The sequence below is a fragment of the Leptonotus elevatus genome, chromosome 10 (assembly GCF_054856555.1).
Source record: "Leptonotus elevatus isolate MCC_2025b chromosome 10, RoL_Lele_1.0, whole genome shotgun sequence".
Lineage (NCBI taxonomy): Eukaryota > Metazoa > Chordata > Actinopteri > Syngnathiformes > Syngnathidae > Leptonotus > Leptonotus elevatus.
The window spans coordinates 4948387-4972230 of NC_141248.1; the positions used below are offsets into that span (position 1 = coordinate 4948387).

The 23844-nt window shown below is 39.7% G+C and overlaps 2 protein-coding genes across 28 annotated transcripts in view; one reads left to right on the forward strand and one right to left on the reverse strand.

Annotated features, from left to right (window-relative positions):
• The window catches only part of cast (calpastatin), a 40107-nt gene extending 25210 nt beyond the window's left edge, over positions 1–14897 (forward strand). For 5 of the 24 annotated variants that reach the window (XM_086086458.1, XM_086086459.1, XM_086086463.1 and 2 more), the window contains 32 exons: positions 615–734; positions 1029–1130; positions 1290–1415; positions 2775–2822; positions 2911–3012; positions 3105–3185; positions 3784–3822; positions 4669–4755; positions 5059–5121; positions 5211–5330; positions 5740–5805; positions 6022–6123; positions 6227–6343; positions 6445–6519; positions 6601–6666; positions 6794–6898; positions 7463–7579; positions 7750–7824; positions 8200–8295; positions 8381–8452; positions 8535–8639; positions 8787–8903; positions 9073–9186; positions 10201–10290; positions 10396–10503; positions 10734–10826; positions 11049–11093; positions 11180–11299; positions 12572–12658; positions 12900–12929; positions 13137–13251; positions 13700–14897. In XM_086086458.1, the coding sequence (XP_085942584.1) occupies positions 615–734; positions 1029–1130; positions 1290–1415; positions 2775–2822; positions 2911–3012; positions 3105–3185; positions 3784–3822; positions 4669–4755; positions 5059–5121; positions 5211–5330; positions 5740–5805; positions 6022–6123; positions 6227–6343; positions 6445–6519; positions 6601–6666; positions 6794–6898; positions 7463–7579; positions 7750–7824; positions 8200–8295; positions 8381–8452; positions 8535–8639; positions 8787–8903; positions 9073–9186; positions 10201–10290; positions 10396–10503; positions 10734–10826; positions 11049–11093; positions 11180–11299; positions 12572–12658; positions 12900–12929; positions 13137–13235 (2787 nt within the window). In that variant the 3' untranslated portion in view covers positions 13236–13251; positions 13700–14897. The remainder of the gene's footprint in view (positions 1–614; positions 735–1028; positions 1131–1289; positions 1416–2774; positions 2823–2910; positions 3013–3104; positions 3186–3783; positions 3823–4668; positions 4756–5058; positions 5122–5210; positions 5331–5739; positions 5806–6021; positions 6124–6226; positions 6344–6444; positions 6520–6600; positions 6667–6793; positions 6899–7462; positions 7580–7749; positions 7825–8199; positions 8296–8380; positions 8453–8534; positions 8640–8786; positions 8904–9072; positions 9187–10200; positions 10291–10395; positions 10504–10733; positions 10827–11048; positions 11094–11179; positions 11300–12571; positions 12659–12899; positions 12930–13136; positions 13252–13699) is intronic. The other 19 variants (XM_086086470.1, XM_086086471.1, XM_086086473.1 and 16 more) reach the window with 12 other exon arrangements.
• A 6-nt stretch (positions 14898–14903) lies between these two features.
• On the reverse strand, positions 14904–18091 carry cd8a (CD8a molecule). Of its 4 annotated transcripts, none has more exons than XM_086086483.1 (7): positions 17716–18091; positions 16964–17636; positions 16547–16870; positions 16367–16468; positions 16198–16296; positions 16020–16062; positions 14904–15609 (listed from the first exon to the last, which is right to left on the reverse strand). In XM_086086483.1, exons 2-7 carry the CDS (start codon positions 17010–17012, stop codon positions 15558–15560), a joined length of 669 nt encoding a protein of 222 aa, XP_085942609.1. In that variant the 5' UTR covers positions 17013–17636; positions 17716–18091; the 3' UTR covers positions 14904–15557. The 4 variants fall into 4 exon arrangements, with proteins under 4 accessions (XP_085942609.1, XP_085942611.1, XP_085942610.1 ...); XM_086086485.1 differs by having other exon boundaries at positions 16547–16674; positions 16808–16870; positions 16964–18091; XM_086086484.1 differs by having other exon boundaries at positions 16198–16254; positions 16964–18091.
• Between the last annotated feature and the right edge of the window lie 5753 nt (positions 18092–23844).

The following is a 23844-nucleotide window of genomic DNA, read 5'->3' on the forward strand; positions in this document are numbered from 1 at the left end:
CGAATAAAAGCATATTCAGGTTTTTGCGCTTGTTTACATGGTCTTTGAAAACCTGAATATTGGCAACATTGACTGCATGTAAACATACTCTATGTCAGTCTGTCTGTCTGTCGACGTGTCTGCCGGCTCTTTAATGGTGTTTCAAGCATTTTAAAATATTTTACTCAAAGTGAGACCAGTAGCACGGTTACTTGCTAAACATGCGTAATATACAACGTGTATATTCAAATATAACAAAAGCACATTAGGTGCTATGAACGGCCATCTGTAAAGTCATCCGCTAATGCTAGCTGATGATTAGCCTTAAATCGTGAAAACGGTCGTCAGCGTATTCACCAAATGCCCTTGTGTAACAATAATAAAGGAAGTATACTGTATTCTGTAGCCAGCTCACATATCAATTCACAAATCAGTCAGTGAAGAGGTCTAGATGTGACTGGATGAGAAAGTGTCAGTGAGTGAATTCGCGTCAACTAGAAAAGTCTGAAGACCTTCAATCCCTACTATATACAGTACTGTTATTTGCGCTAAAGGATACTTAATAATTTTATGAGCTATCAGTAAGCTTTAAATGAGGGCAGATGATGGACATCTTCATTCCTGATGCTTTTCAGAAGGCATCATCAGGACCCATCATGGCTTCAAAGCCTGGGGGAGTTACTACAAAAGGTGGCACTGCCGGAAGTACTTTCATCAGGACAGCGGGACAGGGGGTTCCTAAAGCTAAAACTGAGGTAGATGGGTGATGATGGTCAAAGCGGAAGGGCTTGGCTTCAGCGTGACGGGAACTTCCTGTTTCTTTTTTCTGGTGTTGCTCGCTTGTCTGGATGCCATTCACTGGCTTCTTATTTTCATGTGTCTTGCTTCAGCAATCTCCACATCATGACCCTCCATCTGTGTCACAGTGTTTGCACATTTCTGACTGCTCTGCCTTTGCTTTCGGCGTTGGAGACTTTCCCACGAGCTTTTGAGCTGCTTACACAAATAACCCCATGGCGTCCTTTAAACACTTGCTCCTTGGTTTGTAGACTAACACCAATCCCACTGTTATTGACATGTCGTCTGCTGGGTCAACTGTTGTCAACATGACATTGTCTGGGACGAAGGGCAGTCCCAAAATGATGTCGAAGGTAACTCTTTAAACTTGGAGCTCAATGGGTGATGGATGGTTGCATTTTGTTGCTTTATACATTACATTTTATTCTGAAACATTTTTCAATTTTGGACCTTTTGACTGAATCCATGCTGGGGCTTTTTTTTTTAAGTAATTGGTATGGTTTGGTTTGTAGACGTCACCTGTCTCCACTATAAAGTCTTCTACTGCTGCCACTGGAACAGCAGCGACCACAGCAGCAGCAGCAGCAGCTAATGTTGCCATGTCGACATCTAAAGGCTCGCCAAAAGACACAGCCAAGGTATACTTGTCCGTTCATTTAGCAAGAAATATGAAATAGATTATTTGCTTCACAGGCGACGTAAAATGATGCAGTGGACATATCTGAGTTTGACAACTCTGGTATATGGCATTAAATGGCTTTTGTTCGCTTTCTTAGACTTTAGCTGTTTATGGTGGACTTTTGTTTTCTTTTGGTCTGTTGCTCAATCATGCCTGTGCTTGTTGTATTTGAAAGAGTTGAGTTCACCTCTGACTCCTTGCATCATCAAAAAAACATGGAAAAAATGTTTTGTGCACTAGCAGCATTACACAACACTGTTGATGAATTAGTGGAAGCTGTCTCGAAAAAGAAGTCATTGCATGTTTATCCAGTACTGATTGAATGGTATTGGCTGTGGAATTCAGCGCACAATACATGTGAAGTTTACAGGAACCGACTGCACAGTTAGTTAGAAGTTAGTTTGAGAACACAGAGATAAATAAATAGTTTACTCATCAATCACTATAATTACAACAATATTATTCTTAAAATATTTATTATTCATTATTAAATTTGTTGTCCCTTTCAATGTTATTCACACTAGTGCCCGCTATTGACGAGCTCCCACTGCTAAATTGTCCATAGGTGTGAATGGTTAGTTGTTGGCATTCGGACTTGCACCCAAAATCTCCTTGCGCTATTCTTATTAATATCAGCGAATAATGATCAAATTAATTCGTAACTCATGCTTTTTTGGGGGGGGGGGAAACATCATAGTCCAACACATTTTTTAAATGAGTTTATACGGTATAGCGCTTTAGTTTCTTCAGAAGTTTAACAATTATTTTCAGCCTACACCGGCGCATTGACACAGCGTATCAACTATCAACAACAGAAAACTTTTCCTTTTTAGTTTAAAATTACTTTTTACTTTGGTCCCATTTTAACTCCATCCATGTGTTATGCTAGCCTCATCATAGCTAGCGTTAGCTAGTTCGTCTCATCGGTCTGATGTCCAATTTTAGTAGCCTAGCTGGGGTAGGCAACTTGGGTAGCTTGACTGACTACTTAATAGTTGAATTTAATGCTCGTTAGTTGGCCAAATATTTCCATACACGCGCAAGTACTTCCGGACATCTGCTGAAAGTGCGCATATCTACTTTAGCGTTCGTGTACAGTTCACGTACAGTTTGTGCACTCCCCGCGTAGACATGTCGCACATACAGAGACGCGAGTGCTATTCAAACAATCCGCATAATCCGTTCTTACTGAAATGCAAAAATTCTGATTCGTTGTTTGTTTTCAATGGCCAATTACAAATCAGTTTGAGTCCCCACCGATTTGAGCACAACCATATTGTTTGTCTACAATAAGATTGATTTAGATTCTTGGTTTCAGGTGCAAGTGGAAGTACGTCCCAAAACAGAAACAATTGGGGCCAAAGAGGTAAGAGGGAGTTTATTTGCTCTTGAAAGCATCTTGTGTATCTCGTGTGAAGCCTGCATCAGTGTGCTGAATTGTGCGGCATGTGCAGACACTTGCAATAGATCCATTTGACGCCTTGGCCAGTATACTGCCACCAGCCGATCCGGTCACCCCGAAACAACCAATATTCACTGGGCCTGAGGTCAAAGAGGTACACCGTTTCACTCAAGTGATCAGACGTGTGATTGCACTGACACGCAGCATGGCTCTAGTGTGGGTAACTGTGTGTCGCATGTGTCGCAGCATTCTGCCACGTCCGAGAAGGCTCCAAAGTGTGGAGAAAGAGAAGAGACGCTGCCTCCAGATTACAGATTTGGAAATATGGTCGGTTGTATGCCAAGAATATTGAACGTAGCTGAATCTGTTTGCATCCCTCGTCTGTTTGTTTCTGTTTGTAATCATGTATTCTGCTAAATCTACCACTTGTTCACCTTCAGTCAACTGAGTTTAGGATTACCGGTAACTGTTATGACTGTTTATCTTTTGATCATCTCTTAAACAAATGATTGACAGTTTTTTTTAGGAACGTTGTAATGAGCACAAATCGCATCATACAGTTGTGTCTCAATAAAGTAGGACGTTGTAGAAAGGTTCATGTGTCTCAAAAAGTGACACACATACAATGTTGCTATTTTCTATATTAAAATCATTTTCACAATCGTAATATAATTTCTCAAGATGGAGCATTTGGGGTTTTCACAAGAAGTAAGCTAAAATCAGAAAAATCATGAAAAATAAAATTACAAACATTTGACTATAGTAAATCATTTTTGGAATTAAAATGCCAAAGAAAATACATTTTTCAATCAAGTATTTTTTACTTATTGAGATGCACCCTGTATACAGTAGTATTGAAAAACAATGAACTGATTATTTAATTTTCTTTATTATTTTTGTCCCTGAATACAATTCTAATTTTTAGGCTCCACTTCCTGCAGATGCCACACCTAAGGATGTTCCTGTAAGTGGCTATCTTTTTTCCAATGAATATTTTTATGTGTAGACAGTATGAGAAACACTCCAACACACTAGTGTGAGGAATGTTGCATTGTAGTGCTGGGTGTTGTCTTTGCAAGCTGTACAGGACCCATCACTAACTTTCCCTACTGGATCGTGTTTGCTCTTGTCCAACATCCTCATCCACAAATGGACAAAAGTATTAAAACGCCTATCATAATCCAATAATCAATCACGGTTTGATCTTGATCCCTTAGTTCCACCTGAAATGTAATTCAACAAACTTCACATTTTCCTACATTTTTGTGTCGTATAGTTAGGTGTGGGTGCCAGATGTTCGAATACTGCTGCTCATTATAGTGTGGAGTGTGTACACTTTTACACTTGATGTCAAAGTTCACCCGTTCATTCTTTACTGGTGGTCATCACAGCTTCGTTTCCAATTTAGCATACGCCCACTTTTTTGTCATCTTCTGTTCCAAGACACTCTTCTTTTTTTTTTCAGTCTCGTGATCTTACCCACTCCTTTTCTTTGTCCAGCGTGTGTTCTGTGATTTTAAGCTTTCGTGTTTTGAATACGTACGTAAGGCAATTTTATGTTACATGAGTCATTTCAAGTAGTTTATTTAAGATTGCTTTGCCTCTTGATGGAATTTGATGGGTGTGTCTGTATTTTTCCTTCACTCCTGATCTGTTTGTGTGGTTTGAGTTATTTTGTTTGTGTGTGGTCAGAAGTGCCCTCTAGTGGAGAATTAAAAGAACCTTAGGATCATTCTCTTATCAGACTACTTTTTGTTGTTGTAAGAAAATGTGTGCTTAGCTCATGGTGACAGTCTGCATTTCTCCTCAGAAACCACTCAGCACAGACGAGGCCCTGGAATCCCTTTCGGCAGGTTTCATGACATCAACTGTTCCAACTGCACCTAAAATGCAAGAGGTCAGTCAAATGTTGAGCATGTAGTACTTCCACAACTTATAGGAAACCTTTTTCCAAGCAGCTCCTAGGTGTCTTAATAACATACTTTTGTCAAAATAATCCAATAATTAAAAACTACAGCACGCTTTAAAATGGACTTAACACCATTTTTAAAATCACTTGGTCCTGTCTCATGCAAATTAGCCACTACTCACCCCGTCCAGTCTAGTTTGAGGTCAATGCAGAGTATGATGACTAAATAAGCCATATGTCCATTTAAGTTGATTTGGATATTAACTTACTATTAACATTTCTTCTCCTCAGAAAAAAGACAATGCTGCTGCCTTATCTACTGCCCCATGTTATGTTGCACCACCACTTGTGAAGGTAGGGAAAGATGTTCACATTCATTATTTGCATCATTTGTTTCGCATCTTGCCTTGCATCTTCAGCCCCCTTTGTCGTGATGTTTGCAGAAAGTTGACGTCCCTGCGCCTGATCCTTCTGTAGCAGTTCGACCTCCAGCTGATAAGAAAGCCAAGATGGAAGTTGATAACTTCTCGTTGGAAGCTTTAATTCCCCCTGCCCAATTCAAGGTACAAAAGCACTACTGTAACTCACAATTGCTCTTTGATGCAATCTTCCATTCATTCTAATTTCTGTCCTAAATAATGCTTGTTTGTCATATACTTCTTAAATTGTGTTAATTTAAAAAAAATGCCAAAACTTCAATTAACATATCATTCTATTATATATGTAAACATAAATGTTGAAAGGAGAAAAAAAAAGCATGGTGGTCAATACTGTTTCACTCCATTCCTGTAGGTGGCAGTAATTGCATTACAAACTGGTTGCAAACTAATGAAGGAGATTAAGCTTTTGTTGCTTTGCTCATAAGCCACCATTTCATGTTTCGTATTCTTTTAAAATCTTATCACTGTTATGTTACCTTCTGTTTCCTGGTTGGTGTGTGTGGCTCCTCCCCCTGCTGAAAAACAAACCCAGGTGGAAAAGGCCTCTTCTGATTTTTCTCTGAAGGCTGACCTGGATACAAGGCCCAAGACGGATAAGGTTAGTGGCCTTTCACTCCCGACTTTTATTGAGCCAAGATGCACACCAGCAAACAAAAATCTCACAAAAAGTATATGTGATCTTGTTTTACACACACATTACCGACTCAGTTTGAATTCTGCAATTTAGTTGAAGCTGATTTATGACTTACTCAAATTTTGTGAATGCTAACATGTAGTTTGTACTCTGACACCACATCCCTTGTTGTCTCGTCAGGGTGGTTCCATGTCTATGGGTGCTCTCAGTGCTCTTGGTGACATGTTGGCAGCACCAGAACGCAAACCAGAACCCAAACTGAGACCTGAGGATATTGTCTCGGTAGGTAAACATTTTTATGTCGCATCTTCACAAGCTCGTAGGCTGTATGGTCGCCACACGCAGTGGCACTCACAGAATCCCAAATTCCATATTCACCATGTAGGAGAAAAAACACAAGGAGGAAGATGCTGTGCGTGTAGGAGAGAGGGAAGACTCAATTGCTCCAGAGTACAGGTTCAATGAGGAGCAACTCAAGAAACTGCCTGCTCCCAAACCTCAGGTGAGACCACACAACAATTTAGGCTCTAAGGCTGGACGGTCATTTGTTGTTGAATGAACAACAAGGATAATGTTTTTGTTTTTCCATTGTGCATCACGCAGCCCACCTTGAACACAAATGAGGCCCTGGACCTTCTGTCCGGAGACCTTTTGACCTCCTCAGCTGTTCCTGCACAGGTGCACTGCACTTCAGACAGATAACAGATAACACAATATGACAAGCAGTGCTGAAAACTCTTTTGTTTTCTACTGTTGTAGAAAGCTGAAGTCCCTGCATTTGCTCCAACTGTCTCTGTGTCTCCTGCTCCACCCAAACCTTCTCAGGTGAGAATTCCGACTTCTTTTTTCTTCCTTTCCATAATGTTAGACATCATTTGCATTTTAATTCCCCACAAATGAGTTACTGCCGCTCCATAAAGCTAAATGACAGAGCTCCATCTTTTGTTCTCAGGGTAGCTCCTTGCCTCTGGATGCACTCAGTGCTCTTAGTGACACTCTACCAGCGGATGTACCAAAACCTAAACCCCCCAAGCTCAGACCTGCAGATGTTGTCTCTGTAAGAGCACAACAGTCACCATTTTTCCAGTGGTCAGACGTGACACTTAACTCATTCACTGCCATTGACGGTTATAGACGTCATAAATTCATTTTAACTATTTCTATTAGTTTAACATATTTTCCCCACTTTTGTTAACAAGAGTATGAATTTTTTGGGGGGTACATTTAGAACAGATTTTTGATTAACTAGTGAAGTCATGCGATTAATTACGATTAAAATCCTGACACCCTTAATTTTTAATCATCTTTTCTTTAAAAAATAAAAATAATAATTGTAATAAATTTTTTTTTTTTTTTTTTTTTTAAAGAAAAGATTATTAAGAATTAGGGGCATCAGGCAATTACAATTAGTAATCGTAATTAATCGCATGACTTCACTCCCGATTAATCACACATTTTATATCTGTTCTAATACAATAAAAAAAATCTAGGTTTTCATAACTCTTGTTAACAAAAGTGGGAAAATGTTTAACTAATAGAAATAGATAAAATGATTTTTTTTATGTCTATAGCCATCAATGGCAGTGGATGAGTTTTAATTTACATCTTTTTTTTATGATAGGAGAAAAAACACAAGGAGAAAGAGGCTGCCCGTGTAGGAGAGAGGGAGGACTCGATTGCACCAGAGTACAGGTTCAATAAGGACGAACTTAAAAAATTACCTGCTCCTAAACCTCAGGTTAGATTGAATGATTATATTTTGTGAGTCCTGTAGTGCAGTGATTCATTTTTCTGCTACAGTTCAGAAGGTTACAAAGTTTCCACGTGGAATATAATTAGGTTGACCTTTCAAGACTTGATGTCATGCGGGAAGATGTTTCAGGTTGTTTTTCTTTGTGCTTCTTGCAGCCCACCTTGAATACTAATGAGGCGTTAGATCTTTTGTCTGGAGACTTGACAACCTCCTCAGTTGCCCCAGCACAGGTAAACGATGGCTAATGTCACATACAGATGATTATTTGTTTACCATACCCCCCCCCCAAAAAAAAACAAACAATTTCAACTGTTGCCTTGTCAGACCACAGCAGACCTTTTCTACTTAGTCCATAAAATGAGCTAAGTTAGTAACATTTCTGGATGTTGTTGATGTATGGCCTATTTCTTATGCTTATGCTAGACATATTCTGGAATTCTATATTATAAAAATATTCGATTTTCAGCAAGTTTTTTTTATTAGTCGAAAAGTGCTGTCAAACTAAAAGAGAACCTTAGTTGGAAAGTATAACTTTGTTAATTGTGCAAATTTATTTTGATTACTCCATGATTACATTTTGACTCAATGCTGTTGTCTGTTTCTAGACCCAAAAAATGTTATCCGCTCAAGATGTTTTGACTTCAACAAAATCATCTGGTGTTCACTCATCTCTTCCTCCTTCCACCAAAAAGACACCCCAGGTAAAACTTGCAAATCATCTTGTCAGTCATTGTCCCCGTAAGCCTTCACTTCATTGTTCATCGACTGTGTCTTGTATTTCTGTAGGTATCAGACTGTCCTCCAGTGTTAGCGCCACAAAGAAAGGCCAAGACTGATGAGGTCTTCTTGAAGACCAAAGTTGCCATAATTCTGTGTTTCCGCTCTTGGTTTTAATGGTGATCATGAGAACTATCCTGAAGTTCCAGTCTTGTCTCCTCAGGGCAACTCCATGTCTCTGGATGCTCTCGGTGCTCTTGGTGACATGTTGGCAGCACCAGAACCATCACCAAAACCCCCCAAACTTAGACCAGAGGATATTGTTCCAGTAAGAAACACACAGCTATACTTACTACACTTGAGTTAATCCAATTAATACTTTTGTTAGTTCTTTGTTAACAAACTCCTGTGAAATGCATTGTATTATGTTCTGAATTTACCCACGAATGGTGTTTTATTTTTAAATTTTGAATAGGAGGATAAACACAAGGAAAAAGACGCCATGCGTGTAGGAGAGAGGGAAGACTCAATTGCACCAGACTACAGGTTTAATAAGGAGGAACTCAAGAAACTGCCTGCTCCCATACCTCAGGTAAGACTTGATCAGAATCACTTGGAGTGTTTGATGGTGATGATTGTTTCGGTTTATACTCAAGATCCGAGAACTAGTAGCGTTCTCGGGGTTTTGTGAAAACACTCACTTACATGATGCATTTGGGGGTTTGATTGGAATCTAATTTGATGATCATTTATACCTGCAGCCCAAGATGAATACCAATGATGCCCTTGACCTTCTGTCTGGAGAATTCTTGACCTCCTCTGCTGCTCCTGCTGTCCAGGCTCCCGTGGTCTCCTCCTCTGCTGCTTCTGCGCAAGTATGTTGTGTTCTGCCGTGTCGCGTTTCCTGATGGATTCATAAATAATGCAAGAATGTACAATTTTTAGCAAATGTGTCCTTATTTGTCCCAGAGAACATCGTGCATCTTCTGGTGCTTTAATGCTGACTTTTTCATTTTCAGTGAGCTCTAGATGTTTCACCATTTTGAACAGAGATGAGGGGTTTCAAATTACAACTACTAAAATATAGGGGTGTCAAAAGTAGATTGTTAATTTAGAATTATTAATTCCCTTAAAGCGACTAATGTTTTTTATTAATGCATGATTGACCCACCTCTTACTTGGAAAGCCTGTACTGGGGGAATTCCAGTCGCAACGCAGCAGACACGTCCACGTCAAAATTTAGCAGTAATAAATTTAATAATAATGCATATATTTGTGGAGAATGGGGTCAAGTTGTATTTTACAATTTAAAAATGTGCAGAATTTCACAAGTTACTTCATGTTAAAAATTAGATAGCTCTTAATATGAACAGAAAAATACATTGAGCTGTCACCGTCTTACAAAAAGGACCAACACAAATCAATATCACACTTGTTTTTTACAGTACAGTAATTGTTTTTAATTTGAACTCAATTTTATGAATTATCATGAAATTACTGTATTAATGACTAAACGATGCAGCCATATTTCTAGTAGTTTAACATGTTATTGTACATTTAGAACAGATATAAAATTTGCGATCAATCGTGATTAATTACGACTAAAAATTGTAATTGCCTGACACCCCTACTAAAATATAATATTTTCACTATTCTTTTAAAGAGTACATTTGATAAATCATGGACAAACAATACTAACATTGAAAATTTAATTTAAGTAAAAGAGCTTCTACATACTGGTGTATTAACCAAACCATTTCAGGAACAGACAAATGAAATTGGTCATAAACTTGACATGGCTGTTGGTTCAACATTTGTTACGTGCTGTATGATTTAAAAAATGATGGAGTAGAATGAAAACATGCTGACTTAAATTGTCTCTCCCTCAGTCCTCTGCAGACTTTGCTCTGGATGCCTTAGCAGGAGACTTTGTTTCATCGTCTGCTGCCCCCACAGTGAAATCTGCTGCTGCCAAACAGGTGACAAAAAAAAGGCTGAAATACTTGTGAAGTGCTTAATTTCGTCCGATGATTATTATTTGAATGTGAATTTATTTAAAAAAATATATATAATTCTACATGCAGCTTTCATCAGGAGCAGACAATGCTCTGGATGCTTTATCAGAAACTCTGATCACGGAAATCACCCCCGCCCCTCAGCCAGCCCCCGTTCCTGCCAAATACCTTGTCAAGGTGGGAAGAAAAAAAACACTCTGAGACTTAAGATATTAAATGTTAAAAGAGAGATTTCATTCAAGGAACAAAATGTGATGACATAAATTTCACACTTCATATCAGATTATGTTTACACTATTATTCATTGTTTTAAAGCTTGTCATTTTTATTTTATTATTGTTTTAATGTCATCAAGTGCTCATCAGAAGTGTGTCATTTCTTTTGTTTTGATGTGTGTTGGTGTACAGGAGAAGAAGGCTGTTGAAGAGAGGCTCATTAAAATGGGTGAGAGAGACGACACACTTCCACCAGAGTACAGACCCACTGAGGAGGATCTTAAGGTAGCACATTTTATACCTTTTATACCAGCAAGAGACCCTGCATTCATTTAAAAATGCAGGAAAACTCATTACTGTATTTCCGTCCCGGTACAGTTTAGCGGTCCAGTTGACTAAATGAACAACCTTAGCGAATCTGGCGACAAAATGAGGAAATACTGAACTATTCATTGTGTGTAATACAAACTGACTTGAATGAAATTCCCTTTTTCTTTTTTTTTCAAGAAAATGGCCGAAGCTAAGGCTAACGCGGACGCCAAACCAAAGCCGGTGAGTCCCTCACACAATACAATAATGATACATGACATATGCATAGTATGGAAGTTCATGTTCTATTCTTTGCTCCCCTGTGGAAGTCTATGGACGACAAGACGGCCTTGGACTTGCTGTCCAGTGATTTCGACACATTGGTCGCATCGTCCGACGCTGCCGCCACAAAGCTGACACCTCCTGTGCTCGACTCGGAGACCCTCAAGGTAACACAAAATTGACTTTGAACAATTACTATAGTAAAATGGGATTAGCGTTTGTAAAATCAATAGGATTTGCTGTAAAAGTAAATAACTTTAGAAATATTTTTTTGTTTTTTTTCCTTTCGGACATGTCATTGTGGCAGTTTCATTACAACAGCTTGCAACACAACATATATGGGATGAAGCTGAAGTTTATTAATCCCCGTCCGTCCCCAGAATACATTTAAGACGCATAATTATCAAGATGTTGTTCATGTTGGATAAATGATTCAAATGTTATTTGTTGATAACCTCATCTCAGTATACTTGCAAATGCACAAAGCTGTTATTCTGTTGTTTAAAGCAGAACATGTGGCAGAACATTTCCATGTTTTGTTTGTCACCATGTCTCACTGGCATGCATACTGACAAAGATACATTAGTAAGTAAATAATTTGTGAACAGAGTAAGTGAACTAGGATATTTTCCCATGGCACATTCTTTTATCACAATGGTTGGAAATGACAGATTTTGTAGTGCATTCAAACAGTTTGAAACATTTCAACGTGCCCCACAAAAATTGTCAAAATTTCAAAGGATGTCATTATTTCACGTAGGTTAAAAAAAAGTGATGGATTTGCATTTTGAGTGCATCGTGAGAATTCTGCAAAAAAATCAAAAAATGAAGGTTGAGTGAGTATGGGCTTATTTGTTGAAATGAGAATGAATTAAATACCTCCAAGAGGTGGGAAAAAACAATATATAGCAGTCGAACGGTAGGCCTACAATTATCTTCTTTAGGGCATGGGTGTCAAACTCCGGTCCTCGAGGGCCGGAGTCCTGCAGGTTTTGGATGTTTCCCTTCTCCAACACAGCTGATATATGATCAGCTCATCAGCAAGCTCTGCGTAAGCCTGATAACGATCCTGCTGATTGGAATCAGCTTTTGTTGAAAGAGGGAAACCTCCAAAACTTGCAGGACTACGGCCCTCGAGGACCGGAGTTTGACACCCATGTTTTGTAGGGTGTTGTAATATATTTTTTCTGTATAAAAATGTATTTGGTTTTTATTGTTGAATTTATGTGATGTGATCACTCTTAAAAGGCAGCACTTTATTTCTAACATAAATAAATCATTTTTACACACCCTCCCATGCCCCTCTGTGTCTTATCATAAAAGGCCCTGCTGTTTTTATATAGGTCCTGTAAGTGCTATTGTGTTTATGCATTCTCCGTGATTAACAGTGGAGGCAACTTTATTGGCCATTTAAAATATTTGTTTCTTTTCTCTGGCAGCCCATGTCCCGTCCTGTTCTGGACACACTGGCTGGCACCCTCCTTCCCGATGACCCGGCATTCAAGGCTAAGGCAGCAACAGCCAAGGTAAATAAACAAAAATGAGTTACCGTTAAGTGGGCTTAAAGCATAATATTTATAAATACATCCTGTTAATGAGTTAACATAAATGTAAAAATACAGCAAATCTTCAGGGACATATGGTTTCATTAAGCTCAACAACCCCCTCTAGAGGTTATTTGCTAGACCAACTGTATAAATTGATCCTCCCTTCTGTGACCCCCGAGTTTGCATAGCTTGACTTAGGTGTCAACTTTGTTACCTACAGAGCAAGAGCAAGTCAAAGTCAAAGTCTAAAGTAAGCAACGTTCCTGCTGCATGAAGAATTCACCTTTGCGCAACAAATGACTATTTACCAGCCTGTTTGTGCTTGACGTCGCACACAGATGCATGCAGTGCGCTTCACCTCATACATACAAATGCATTAAGCCTGATGTATGCACGAGGTTTCCCCGAGTATTACTTTTTCTTCTTTTCTTTTTTTAAACTGACACTTGTGTTCCAGAAGCAGCATGCATCAGAGCCTCCTGCCGACAACCAACTCCCTGGCCAACAAAGCTCTGACATCGTAGCAACATCTACGCAGCAGGGCAGGAAGAACTAGACGGCTTGCTTGTCAGGTTTGTGTCATTTTATGCACTTGATGAAGAGGAAATGTCATTTGTTCACAGTGCAGGGACAAAGTATGGAGGAACAAAACTGCCAAAATAAAAAATAAATAAAAGTGAAAATAAAAACGAATATAAAAAATATAATTCAAAAAAATAAATAAATCTGAATGGAAATAAAAACTATATATATATAGTTTTTATTTCCATTCAGATTTATATATATATATATATATATATATACCATAAATAAAAAGTGAAAATACAAAAATAAAAACAAATGTGGAAATAAATAGAATTAAATATCAATAATAAATAAAAACATGCTGCAGACGCTCTGCATACAGCACATGAACAGTTAAAGAGCACTTAACGAATCGGATTCAATGCGATTTTCAAAATTGTGCTTTTTATAATTACTAAGAATAAATAATGAAATACGTACATGTTTGTGTTGCAGGTGCAGTTTGACCTCCGGAGGCCTTTGAGAAAGCACTAGTTGGGACCCTACTCTCTTGCATTGAGATTGTACTTTTATTAAATCATCAAGGATGTACACTAGTTGAACGACAACCTACACACACATACACACTTATGTACAACCATGCCTTTTTTTTGCTTGGTTTCACTTGTAGTCAAGGATGAGGAGCTTTGGGTTTCTGTCTGTGTCGCGAGACATACTGGAAAAAAGAAAAACAATAAGTTTGCTGGTCAATGTGGAGAAAGAAGGGGATGTTCATGTCTTGTTTCAGTTCTCCCGCAACCCGACGGCTTTGTGAGCTTGTTGACTGTCGGCTTACGCTAGCAGTGTGGAGTCCGTGTATAGTATTACGATGTGCAATGCTTTATGCAAATCCAATGTTTTCTATCATGATGTGCTCAAGTGCCATTAAGACGTTTTGTTCACTTTTATTAGAGACAATACTTATAAATATGCAGAGTTGACTAGGAGGCTTACATTCTTGCAAATGCCATTTTGAGAAATATCTATCGGGTCTTTGGTATGTATTTTGTAAAAAAGTACTGGTGTCCATAATTGCACTTTGTAAACAAAGGTGGTGTTTACAACAAACTGTAAAAAACAGAAGATAGAAAAAGATTATACTCTATAAGAAAACACTGTATGACTTACAAAAGGGCTCTGGTATGTTAAATTAATGCAAAGACATTATTTTCTCTCTCCCTCTATTGTTTGTCAAGAGAGGTAAGATATTTTACATATGGGAATACTCATTGAATCTAATAAAGTCTAATCCGTATATGTGTATTTTACACACCATTTGTGCCTAAAAATACTTCTTTTTTTTAAGAACATATGAACTATTTTGATGTTTGGGAAAGTACTGCTAAGAAAGTTTTTCATGATTTCTTTCTTAAAGGTGCAAGGGATCCGTGTGTTTGTGTGTATGTTAAACCTGAACAGGAACAATAAACTCCTGCCTTGGTGGTTTTTCACGTTGCAAAAAGTTTTAGCAGCCCACTTCCTGTTCACTTCGGGGGGCTTAAACACAACATCTATTTTGATAAAAACATCGAATGTTTATATATTATATTTTAGCCAAGATCCTGAATGACTGATGGTGATGCAACTGAGCGGGTTTGTTGAAATTAAGTGATGAAATAATGAACATTAATAAAGACAAATAATTCATTGAAAATGCTCCTTGAGTTTTCATAATTTATAGAAATGTAAGAATTGTAAAATAATGTGCACATATGCAAATGAGTGGGTTTGTTGAGTTAAAATCATAGTGACAAAACACTGAAAGTCCACAAATACAAATGATTCATTTTAATTAAAAAGTGCTCTTTGATTTTACATCTCAAATTAATTTTTCTAAAATACTATGCACTTGGATTAAAAACATGACTTGATTTAAATGATATAATTTGTGGTACTTGAAATAAAAACAAACAAACAGCAAACTTACAAAAAGCATTAATCTTCTTAACTTATTTTCAAAGTAAACATGTAGAATTCCTGAATTGTTATTAGCATTTATTAACCTACATAATTTGAAAAATTCATATTAAAAAAAAAACAATACAGTCATTTGGATGAATAAACATTCATCCTAATAAAATAAAATATTCTTTGGACATACACCATCACTACGTACTCAAAAAAAAAAATTCAATGAAAGGAAAAGAAGATTCATTACAAAAAAATTGTAAAGCTTCATCACTTTTAAAGTTGAACGACACTGAAGGGAAGGGAGTAGGAAATTGTTGCATACTGTACTTGAGCTTTGTTGAAAACGTCTTCAAAATATCAAGTCAACAAAATGGAATGTTTATAGACATGTCGTGTACGATGATCAAGCGTGCTGCTGCTGCTGCTGTTTTCCAGGAGCCGTTTTCTTCTCCGGCCTGAGTAAGACAAAAAAAAAAAAGCTTGTTGAGATGAAGAGATTTGAGAATGAATATCTTTTGTTTATTCAATTAAATTTTTACTCTAGTCTATGTATTTAGTCATGACAACTTTGAACTTTTGAAATGTCATTTTGCCGAGAAGCAGTATTAAAAATATAATTTATAGGATTTTCTATTCCAAATTTACCATAATTTGATCATTACATTTTGAAATGTTTCCATTAATTTCACCAGAATATAATTTAAATTGTACATTTAAGTTTCATATCATATGAATTCACATTTGTGTTTAGTCTCATAATGCCATGTTGGGTGGACTTGAACCAAATGGCCTGATATAAAATATGGGCCACAATTTCAATAATTTCAATTATTACATTGCATAATTAAATTATAAAACAACATACCTCTTTTTATAATAATGATGTGGGCACCTTCGTGTTCTCACGCCTGCGACGACGAAAGAAAAAAAAATTCAACTGCAGTAAAATGAAGATATTTTCCAACGTGTAATGAATGAATCCAAAATTTAAAATGTGATTGAGGACTGCCACTTGCGTCTTTGACACATTGAAAATGACTTACGATTGCAGTACACGACAATAATGAAGATGAGTAGGAGGAGAAGGCCACAACTGCCCGCTAGTGGAATCAGTATGATGGGATTACACAACATGGATTCACCTAATAAAATAAATATTGATTTACTTCTATTTGTCCAAACAGGAGTACAAGAGTGACATTATTAACGTACCTTGCTTAGTAGCATTCTCACAAGCACAAGGCAAGGTGGTTGTGGATAGTTTGAGTTTGTCTGTGGGGGCCACAGGAGCTTGTGACACAGCTTCAATTTTTTCTTAAGAGAGAAAAAAATATGATCAAATAAATAGTGCTTCATACAATCACTTTTGACTTGACGAAAACCAAATGTCACCTGTCAGTCGGATGACGTTGCCAAATTTCAATTCGTTGCTTTTTAGGGATGCGCAACTGTAAATGCCGCTGTCACGACCTTTGTGGAAGGACTTGAGAGTGAGGACGTCCTCACGGATTCGTAGGTCACTGAAGATGGATGAGAAGGATTTACTTGCTGACTTTAGAATGCCATTGTTGGAGAAAGACGCCAGGAACTCCAAGCCGGATTTGTCCAGCACTCGAAACCACATAATCATGGAGCCAATCTCAGAAGGCTTACAAGTCATCTCGATGCTCTGCTCTTCTTTGCTTTCCACCGCTATACTGGTTCCTGCAGTTAACTCTGGCAGAAAACACAAAGTAGGAATAGTTTCTCATTTCATTCATGTTCATGTAGCAGTAAAAATATTCCAGGTCAAATTTACAAGGAACTTACTGTTGTAAAACAACACGGTTGCCAGGATGCGAATCCACCGTTGATCCATTTGAAAAGTGCACAACTGCGGAGGATGTGTTTGTGGTCTCAGGAGGGAGTCTGCTTGTGAGAGAGGACATGCGGGCCACGCCCCCCGAGGTGTCAAAACAGCCTCTTTGCAGCACGTTGCATTGAGGTCGCGCTCTACATAATGTTTGAGGAGCTCGCTGATCTGAATGACACCCCCTTACGATTTTCTCTTGTCACCGTGGAGCCAACTGACAGTCAATCAGTGGCGGCTGGTGGAATTTTCGCCCAGGGGACACTAACTATATATTCTGGCTCCCTGCATATTCGGGGTTTCAAATTCACACCTATATATATATATATATATATATATATATATATATATATATAGATAAAAATTGGTGAATCTATTTTTTTTTTTTCAAAATACTTTTTTAAAATGGGGTTATGGTTCTCATTTCCCCTAAGCTTATTGTGAAAAATGTAGTAGAGGTTCGTCAGATTTTTTTTCCTCCAATACATTTCAATGGCTGTCAATTATATGCTGTCTCCATATGCCCGCCGGGGTCCCGTTGGGGGGTTGGGTGGGGGTGTGGTGGGCGGGTGCGCCTTCTGTCCCCGCCGGGTTGGGAGAGGCCCTGCTGGTCGCTCCTCTTAACTCACGACACTAGTTTTGCACAATACACTTTATTAATAGACACATAGGGCACATAACACACCATTTTTAATGCACCACATACACTCACCTCTGAGAAGCAGGTGGATCGAAGCGGGGGGATATAATTTCCCATCTCACCTGCTCTTAATTTTAATGCACCACACACACACACACACACTTGTATATACACCGGGTGGGGTAACATCCACGGTGTAGGGGTAGAGTTCGCCAGTCGGCGAGCTGGCGAACTCAGTAACAGGGTTAGCTTTCACTAGGTACCCTGATGTGATGACCGGGACCTTTCCCCGCTGGGCCTGGGGTTCGGGGGTGCCGTCCTTCTCCCAGTGCACCCATTTCCCCTTCCGCCCCCAGTGTTCCGCCCCACCACACGGCCCCTCTCCGGCACAGATGCCTTGGTACGGGGGGTCCCTGGGGTTTGGGGGGCTGGCGGGGGTGATAGTGGGGTCGGCGGGGCTTGGTGGGGAAGGGGGGTGGTACGAGTGGCTGGGTGGGGGGGGGGTTTGCTGGGGTTGGGGGGGGGAATCTGGGAGTTTGGGTGCCTAGAGGCGGCGGGGACTGGGTTGTGGTGGGTGGCGGGTGTGGGTGGGAGGCAGGGGGCTGTGGGCCGGTGGGGTGCCTGGTGGGTGATGTTCTTGGGTTTGAAGAAAAGAGGGTGTTGTCAGCTTCTTCAGGACCTTTGTTGAATGATGTCATCAATAGGGGGCAGCTGACACTGGATCAGTAGGCGTGGTTTTCCGGTCGTTGTCAGGTGGTGGGATCGCTGAGCCTGAGGCGGATCTGGCGGGTCGTGTAGACGAGATGTGGAACCAGGTGTCCCCTTTTCCGTGCAGGCGAACTGCAGAAGATGTCCTCTCCGTCACCTTGTGGGGTCCAGTCCACCTGGGCTCAGACCATTTTCGTTTAATCACTTTCAACCATACATATTCACAATCATTTATTTCTGAAGGAGCATCTGGTTGTTTTTTGTTAGTTGGGAATTAGTAAATGTTAGTTGTTTAAGTTATGGAGGTCCTGGAACATGCGTCTCTTCCAATGGAGCTGTTGGAGCCGGAAAAGGTCTGTTGGTGTGACATTTAAACGGAGTCCAGCCTTTGGCTGAGTTAAGTGACATTCGCATATTCATTAAGGCAACAGGAAGAGCTTGTAGCCAATTGAAATTTGATGAGGCCAATGCTTTAGCCAATTTTTCTTTAATATTTCTATTCATTCGCTCAACCTGTCCTTGGGATTGGGGATGATACACTGAACCAAATGTGTGTTTTAGCCCCAATGCTTTTTCTACTGCTTGTAGATGTTTGTTTTTGAAATGGGTTCCATTTTCTGATCAAATTTTTCTAGGAAAACCATGTGATGGTATGTAATGATTAATCAAATGTTTTACCACAATATTTGCTGTTTCAGATTTGCATGGATATGCCTCTAGCCATCCTGAAAAGGAATCCACTATTACCAGCAAATATCTGTATCCTGACACTGGTTTTATCATGTCAGTGAAATCCATCGAAACCACCTGACCCCGGAGCAGTCACGTCCGGCCGGACCGTGAGTGCCCTGGGGAGGTTTAGATGTAGGCATACTATTATATCTGTTGCAAACACTGCAGTCCTGCAGTTCACTTTTAACAATTTGTCTCATGAAAGGATGCCACCAGGTGTGTAGTCGTCTCAGTTTCTTCCACACCTAAATGGCATATTCCATGGGCTTCAGAAATTAGATTTTTCAATTGTTTCTGAGATGAAATACATTTACCTTCTTTCCGCCATATACCTACTTCATCTTGTTGTCCCCCTTTGGACATCCACACATTTTTTTCCTCCTGGACTTACTTTTTCCTGCCACAGCTTAACTGTTTCTGTTATCACCTCCTGTGAATTGTCACATTCAGACTCACTTACAGCTAGTTGGAGTGTTGGTCGGTACCCCGCAACCTTTTTTGCTGCTTGATCTGCTTATTCATTTCCATTCTTTTAATGCAACATGAACTGTCATGTGTGCATATTTTTCCAGTGGAGTTGATGCATACAGACAAACTTGTCGACTTCCTCCTTCCCCCTTCTGATAAAGGGCAGCAGAAATACTGCTGGTCTTTTCAGGAACATCCAGATAGAACATGCGACTGAAATCAGAAATCACAAGAGCTGCAGTAGTGGAAAGATGCTGTTTCAAGGAGATGAAGAGCAGAGACCTGGTGGCTTCAAGACAAGAAGTTTCAGATGGAGCTGTCAGCATGAGGTCATCCACATACTGCACCAGGAGAACAACAGGGGGCAGTTCAAGTGGAGACAGTAACTGGCGAAGACAGTCGTTGAAGAGTCCAGTTGAAAGGACAAAGCCTTGAGGTAGGCGATTGTAGGAGTAGCAAACACGTGAAAGCAAAAAATTGCTTCATTGAAGGGTGAAGTGGAATGCAAAAGAAAGCATTAGCCAGGTCAATGCAAGTGAAATGAGTTATTGGGTTGATGCAATTTGAGACAATGCCGAGTGAGGATTCGGGACAGAAAAAGTAGGAGTTAAGACGGCCGCATTAATCGCTCGCAGGTCATGGACCATGCGAAACTTTCCAGTATCTTTCTTCTCAACAGGTAAAATAGGCGAGTTATAATAAGAGCCGGAAATTTCACACAACACTCCTGCTTTGAGCAAACCGTCAATTGTTTCCGAAATGCCAATCATCCCAGCCTCTTTTACAGAGTATTGGGGAACATATATTTGTCCTGGTTTCATCTGAAATACAACAGGTGAGACGTTACAGAGATCCATGTACTACAGCGATGTGGGGGGAAAAAAATCAAAAAGATAACCAGCAAAATCGCTGTTGTTTAACGTCCATGGTGCCTATCCAGAAGCTGGTGCTCCAAAACGGAAGTGGGTAAAAAATTATTAGACTGAATCCAATAAGCATCAAGTGATGGGAAATAGAAATAAATTTTGCCAATCAGTGGCCTGTGTGTATGCCAGGACAAACGGACCGAGATCCTTCGCTGTGTGCTGAGGCGAGATCATCAAGGAGACATATGGGAGTTGTTTAGGGACACCGAAAAGGCGACACCTGGTTTGCCTGCAAAAAAATCACCCATGTTCAATTCCCATATATAGTTTTCAATTTCCTGAAATGCCTCTCTATAGATCTCATCCCCTGATCTGCCATAGTACAGAGTGCAATGCATACAATCAGTTACCATATCATAAGATCTGAGGTTACGAACCCAAGGTGACCAGAGAGCTCAGAAGTGCTCAGCTTCGAGTCAACAACTGGAGTCAATATTCACTCTTGCCCAGTAGATGTTGGCAGTGGCGCATACCACAGGGTATTGTTTAACAAGCAGGAACTCGGAGGTGGCACTGGAAGCAGAGCAGGAGTAGGTGTTATCATCCGGAAATTCCAGGATAAGTCCATCAGGGCTGCATTTGATGAGAGAGCATGTGGCGATGAGGAGATCTCTGCCCAAAAGATTGACTGGACAGTTAGGTGAAAACACAAAATAATGCAAAAGAGTCTGTGAACAGTCACTGAGCATGTGGATTCAGGGAATATCCTTGTTGCTGTTGCGGTTGCTCTCTCTCCTCGATTGTAGCCATGTGCAGTTTGTTGGCCTCTGTCTCTCCACCCAGACGCTTGAGGTCGCTGTTTGCAATCGCGGGCCCAATGACCAGGCCGTCCACAATTGAAGCACATGTTAGGCCACCCAGGGGGCGCACCTTGACCCATGAATGAACCTGCTTGATACATCATGCACTCGGAATCGACAGAGGGAGATGAGATCACAGCAAGAATGTTTTCTTCCTGCTTTTTCAAATTTTGCAACTGCACCATAGCAAGTTGTGTTTCTGTACTTTTGTGTTTGTCTACCTTAGACTCTTTTTCTTTAGCATGTCTCCTTAAATGATGTTTAAGATGTGACAACCACCGGTCAAGTTCAGCACCGGGAAGATCCCTCCATGGCCTGTGCCACAGACTTGGGAATGCCCTTGCTCGGAACACTTGCAAATGCAAGGCGGAGGCCGTAGGGGCGTATCCTGTTTTCAGAGTGTAATCAGTGAGGGCCAGATCAACAAAAGCCGCGGCCTCCTCATCTGCTTTGGGAGCGAACACCAGATCTGAAACACTCAGGGAGGAAAAACAAAGGTTAAATAATTTTCTCGCCTAAGAGCCTAATTATCAGGGAGGGGAAAAAACATTTTTTAAAAACTAAACTTTACATTAAAATATTAAACTATAAAAGCAGACATTATTGTGTAGAAAGAACACGGATATCACCTGCTCTTAACATTTGTCCCGTAACTGCTTTCTGCACTGCCTGCAGCAAATTGCCACCCCCACACACAGTGGGAGAGAAAGGTTTGTAAAGCGTAGCAGAGTTCTGGGGCCAATTTTGGCCAACATGGGTGCCTGCAAGATTTGGGACTTCGGGTGGGCACCTGAAAGATTCTGGACATGACACTTTAACTCTGCCACTTAATTCTGTAATTGAGCAATGTACATGTTTTCCACTTCCTCATTCGAAAGGTGTGTAGCCTTTTATTTTTATTTTTATTTTTTTTAACAGTCAACTCGAGAGCCACCGCTCCTCCAACACAAGCCTTTTTTCCATTTCTCTCATAAATATCACCAAACACACAGTTGAAAACATTGTAAAAAAACATTCATTCTCGCAACACTTCTCATCCAGTTATTCAACAATTATTTCTCTACTTCTCTAACTTTTTCAGGCACACCCCCACACTCACTTTCTTGCACTCATTCACACACACACGCACACTCACCCTCCTAGCGCTTTGTCACACACTCCTTGCATACTGCTCCCCCTCCCATCTCTTACACACACTCCCTTCCTCCTTCCTCTGCCCTCGCACACACATGTATTCCTGATTTACTCACCAAGCACACTCATTCAGAATGGTTTGGTATTTGCCGAAAATCGAACCAAACACTGTCCCTACCTTCATTTAGTTTTTATTTATTTACTTATTTCCTTATTTATTATATTTTATCATTTATTATTTTATTTTAGTTACTCCATTGACGTCTCTTTGTGGTACCACAGTTTAATAGGCCTTCTATTTATTCAAAAACATTGCTTATCCCCCCCCCCCCAAAATAAAATAATAATAACAAACAAACAAACAAAAATGTCCGAGCCTTAATTTCTCAGCAAAACAAGGATTTATGATTTCTAGGATTCCATAACGAAACGAAACTACCTTGTGGTTTACTCAAATAAAAATGTCCGAGCCTTAATTTCTCAGCAAAACAAGGACTTATGATTTCTAGGATTCCATAACGGAACGAAACTACCTTGGGGTTCACTCAAATAAAAATGTCCGAGCCTTAATTTCTCAGCAAAACAAGGATTTATGATTTCTAGGATTCCATAACGGAATGAAACTACCTTGTGTTTTACTCAGATTCCATCAAAACCGCTCGAACTTCTTATTCTCTTATTTCTCTTATTTCTCTTCACTCAGTCATTTCTTATGCGCTCATTTCTTCATAACGTTACTACGTATACAATGACTTAGGTTTCTAGGATTCTAAAATAGAACGAAACCACCTTGTATATTTAATGTCTTAGTAAAACTAAAAACAAGGATTTCTTGTTTCTAAGATTCCATAATGGAACGAAACAACCTTGTATTTTATACTTTATTAATACCTGTTCACTTAGAGCTCATATACAATTTAGTCACAATTTAGATGACCTGAAAACAGGTCTCAGAGTACTCAACAGACAGAAAATCAACTAGGAGGATAAATGTCCTCTTACCTGTAATTACTTGGCACCTGATGTTCTGTCTGCTGATCAACATCTCAACCCGAAATCACGTTCCGGGTCACCATTTTGTTGGAAAACAATCTTTGTCTTCCGCGTGTTCGTTTTGTTCGGGTAGAGAGAATGTTGATTTTCTGAATACAGACTAGAGATCGGTTAACAGGTCCTTCGAAGGATTTATTTCAACAGAATATTCCGGGCACAAGCGAGCTCCCAGCAATGGTGGCAGCCTCTCGCAAGTGCGTCGATTACAGACACTTACAACCTTTTAATACTATCTTGAAGGGCGGTTCCAAACAGTCCACCTGGAGTTCACTGGACATGAAGATAATCTAATCGATTATCTTATAAAATGGTCATATCTTGCTTTGCAGTCGGTTGTACAGACAGACAAAGGTGTAAACCAAATGTTACTTTTTAATTGC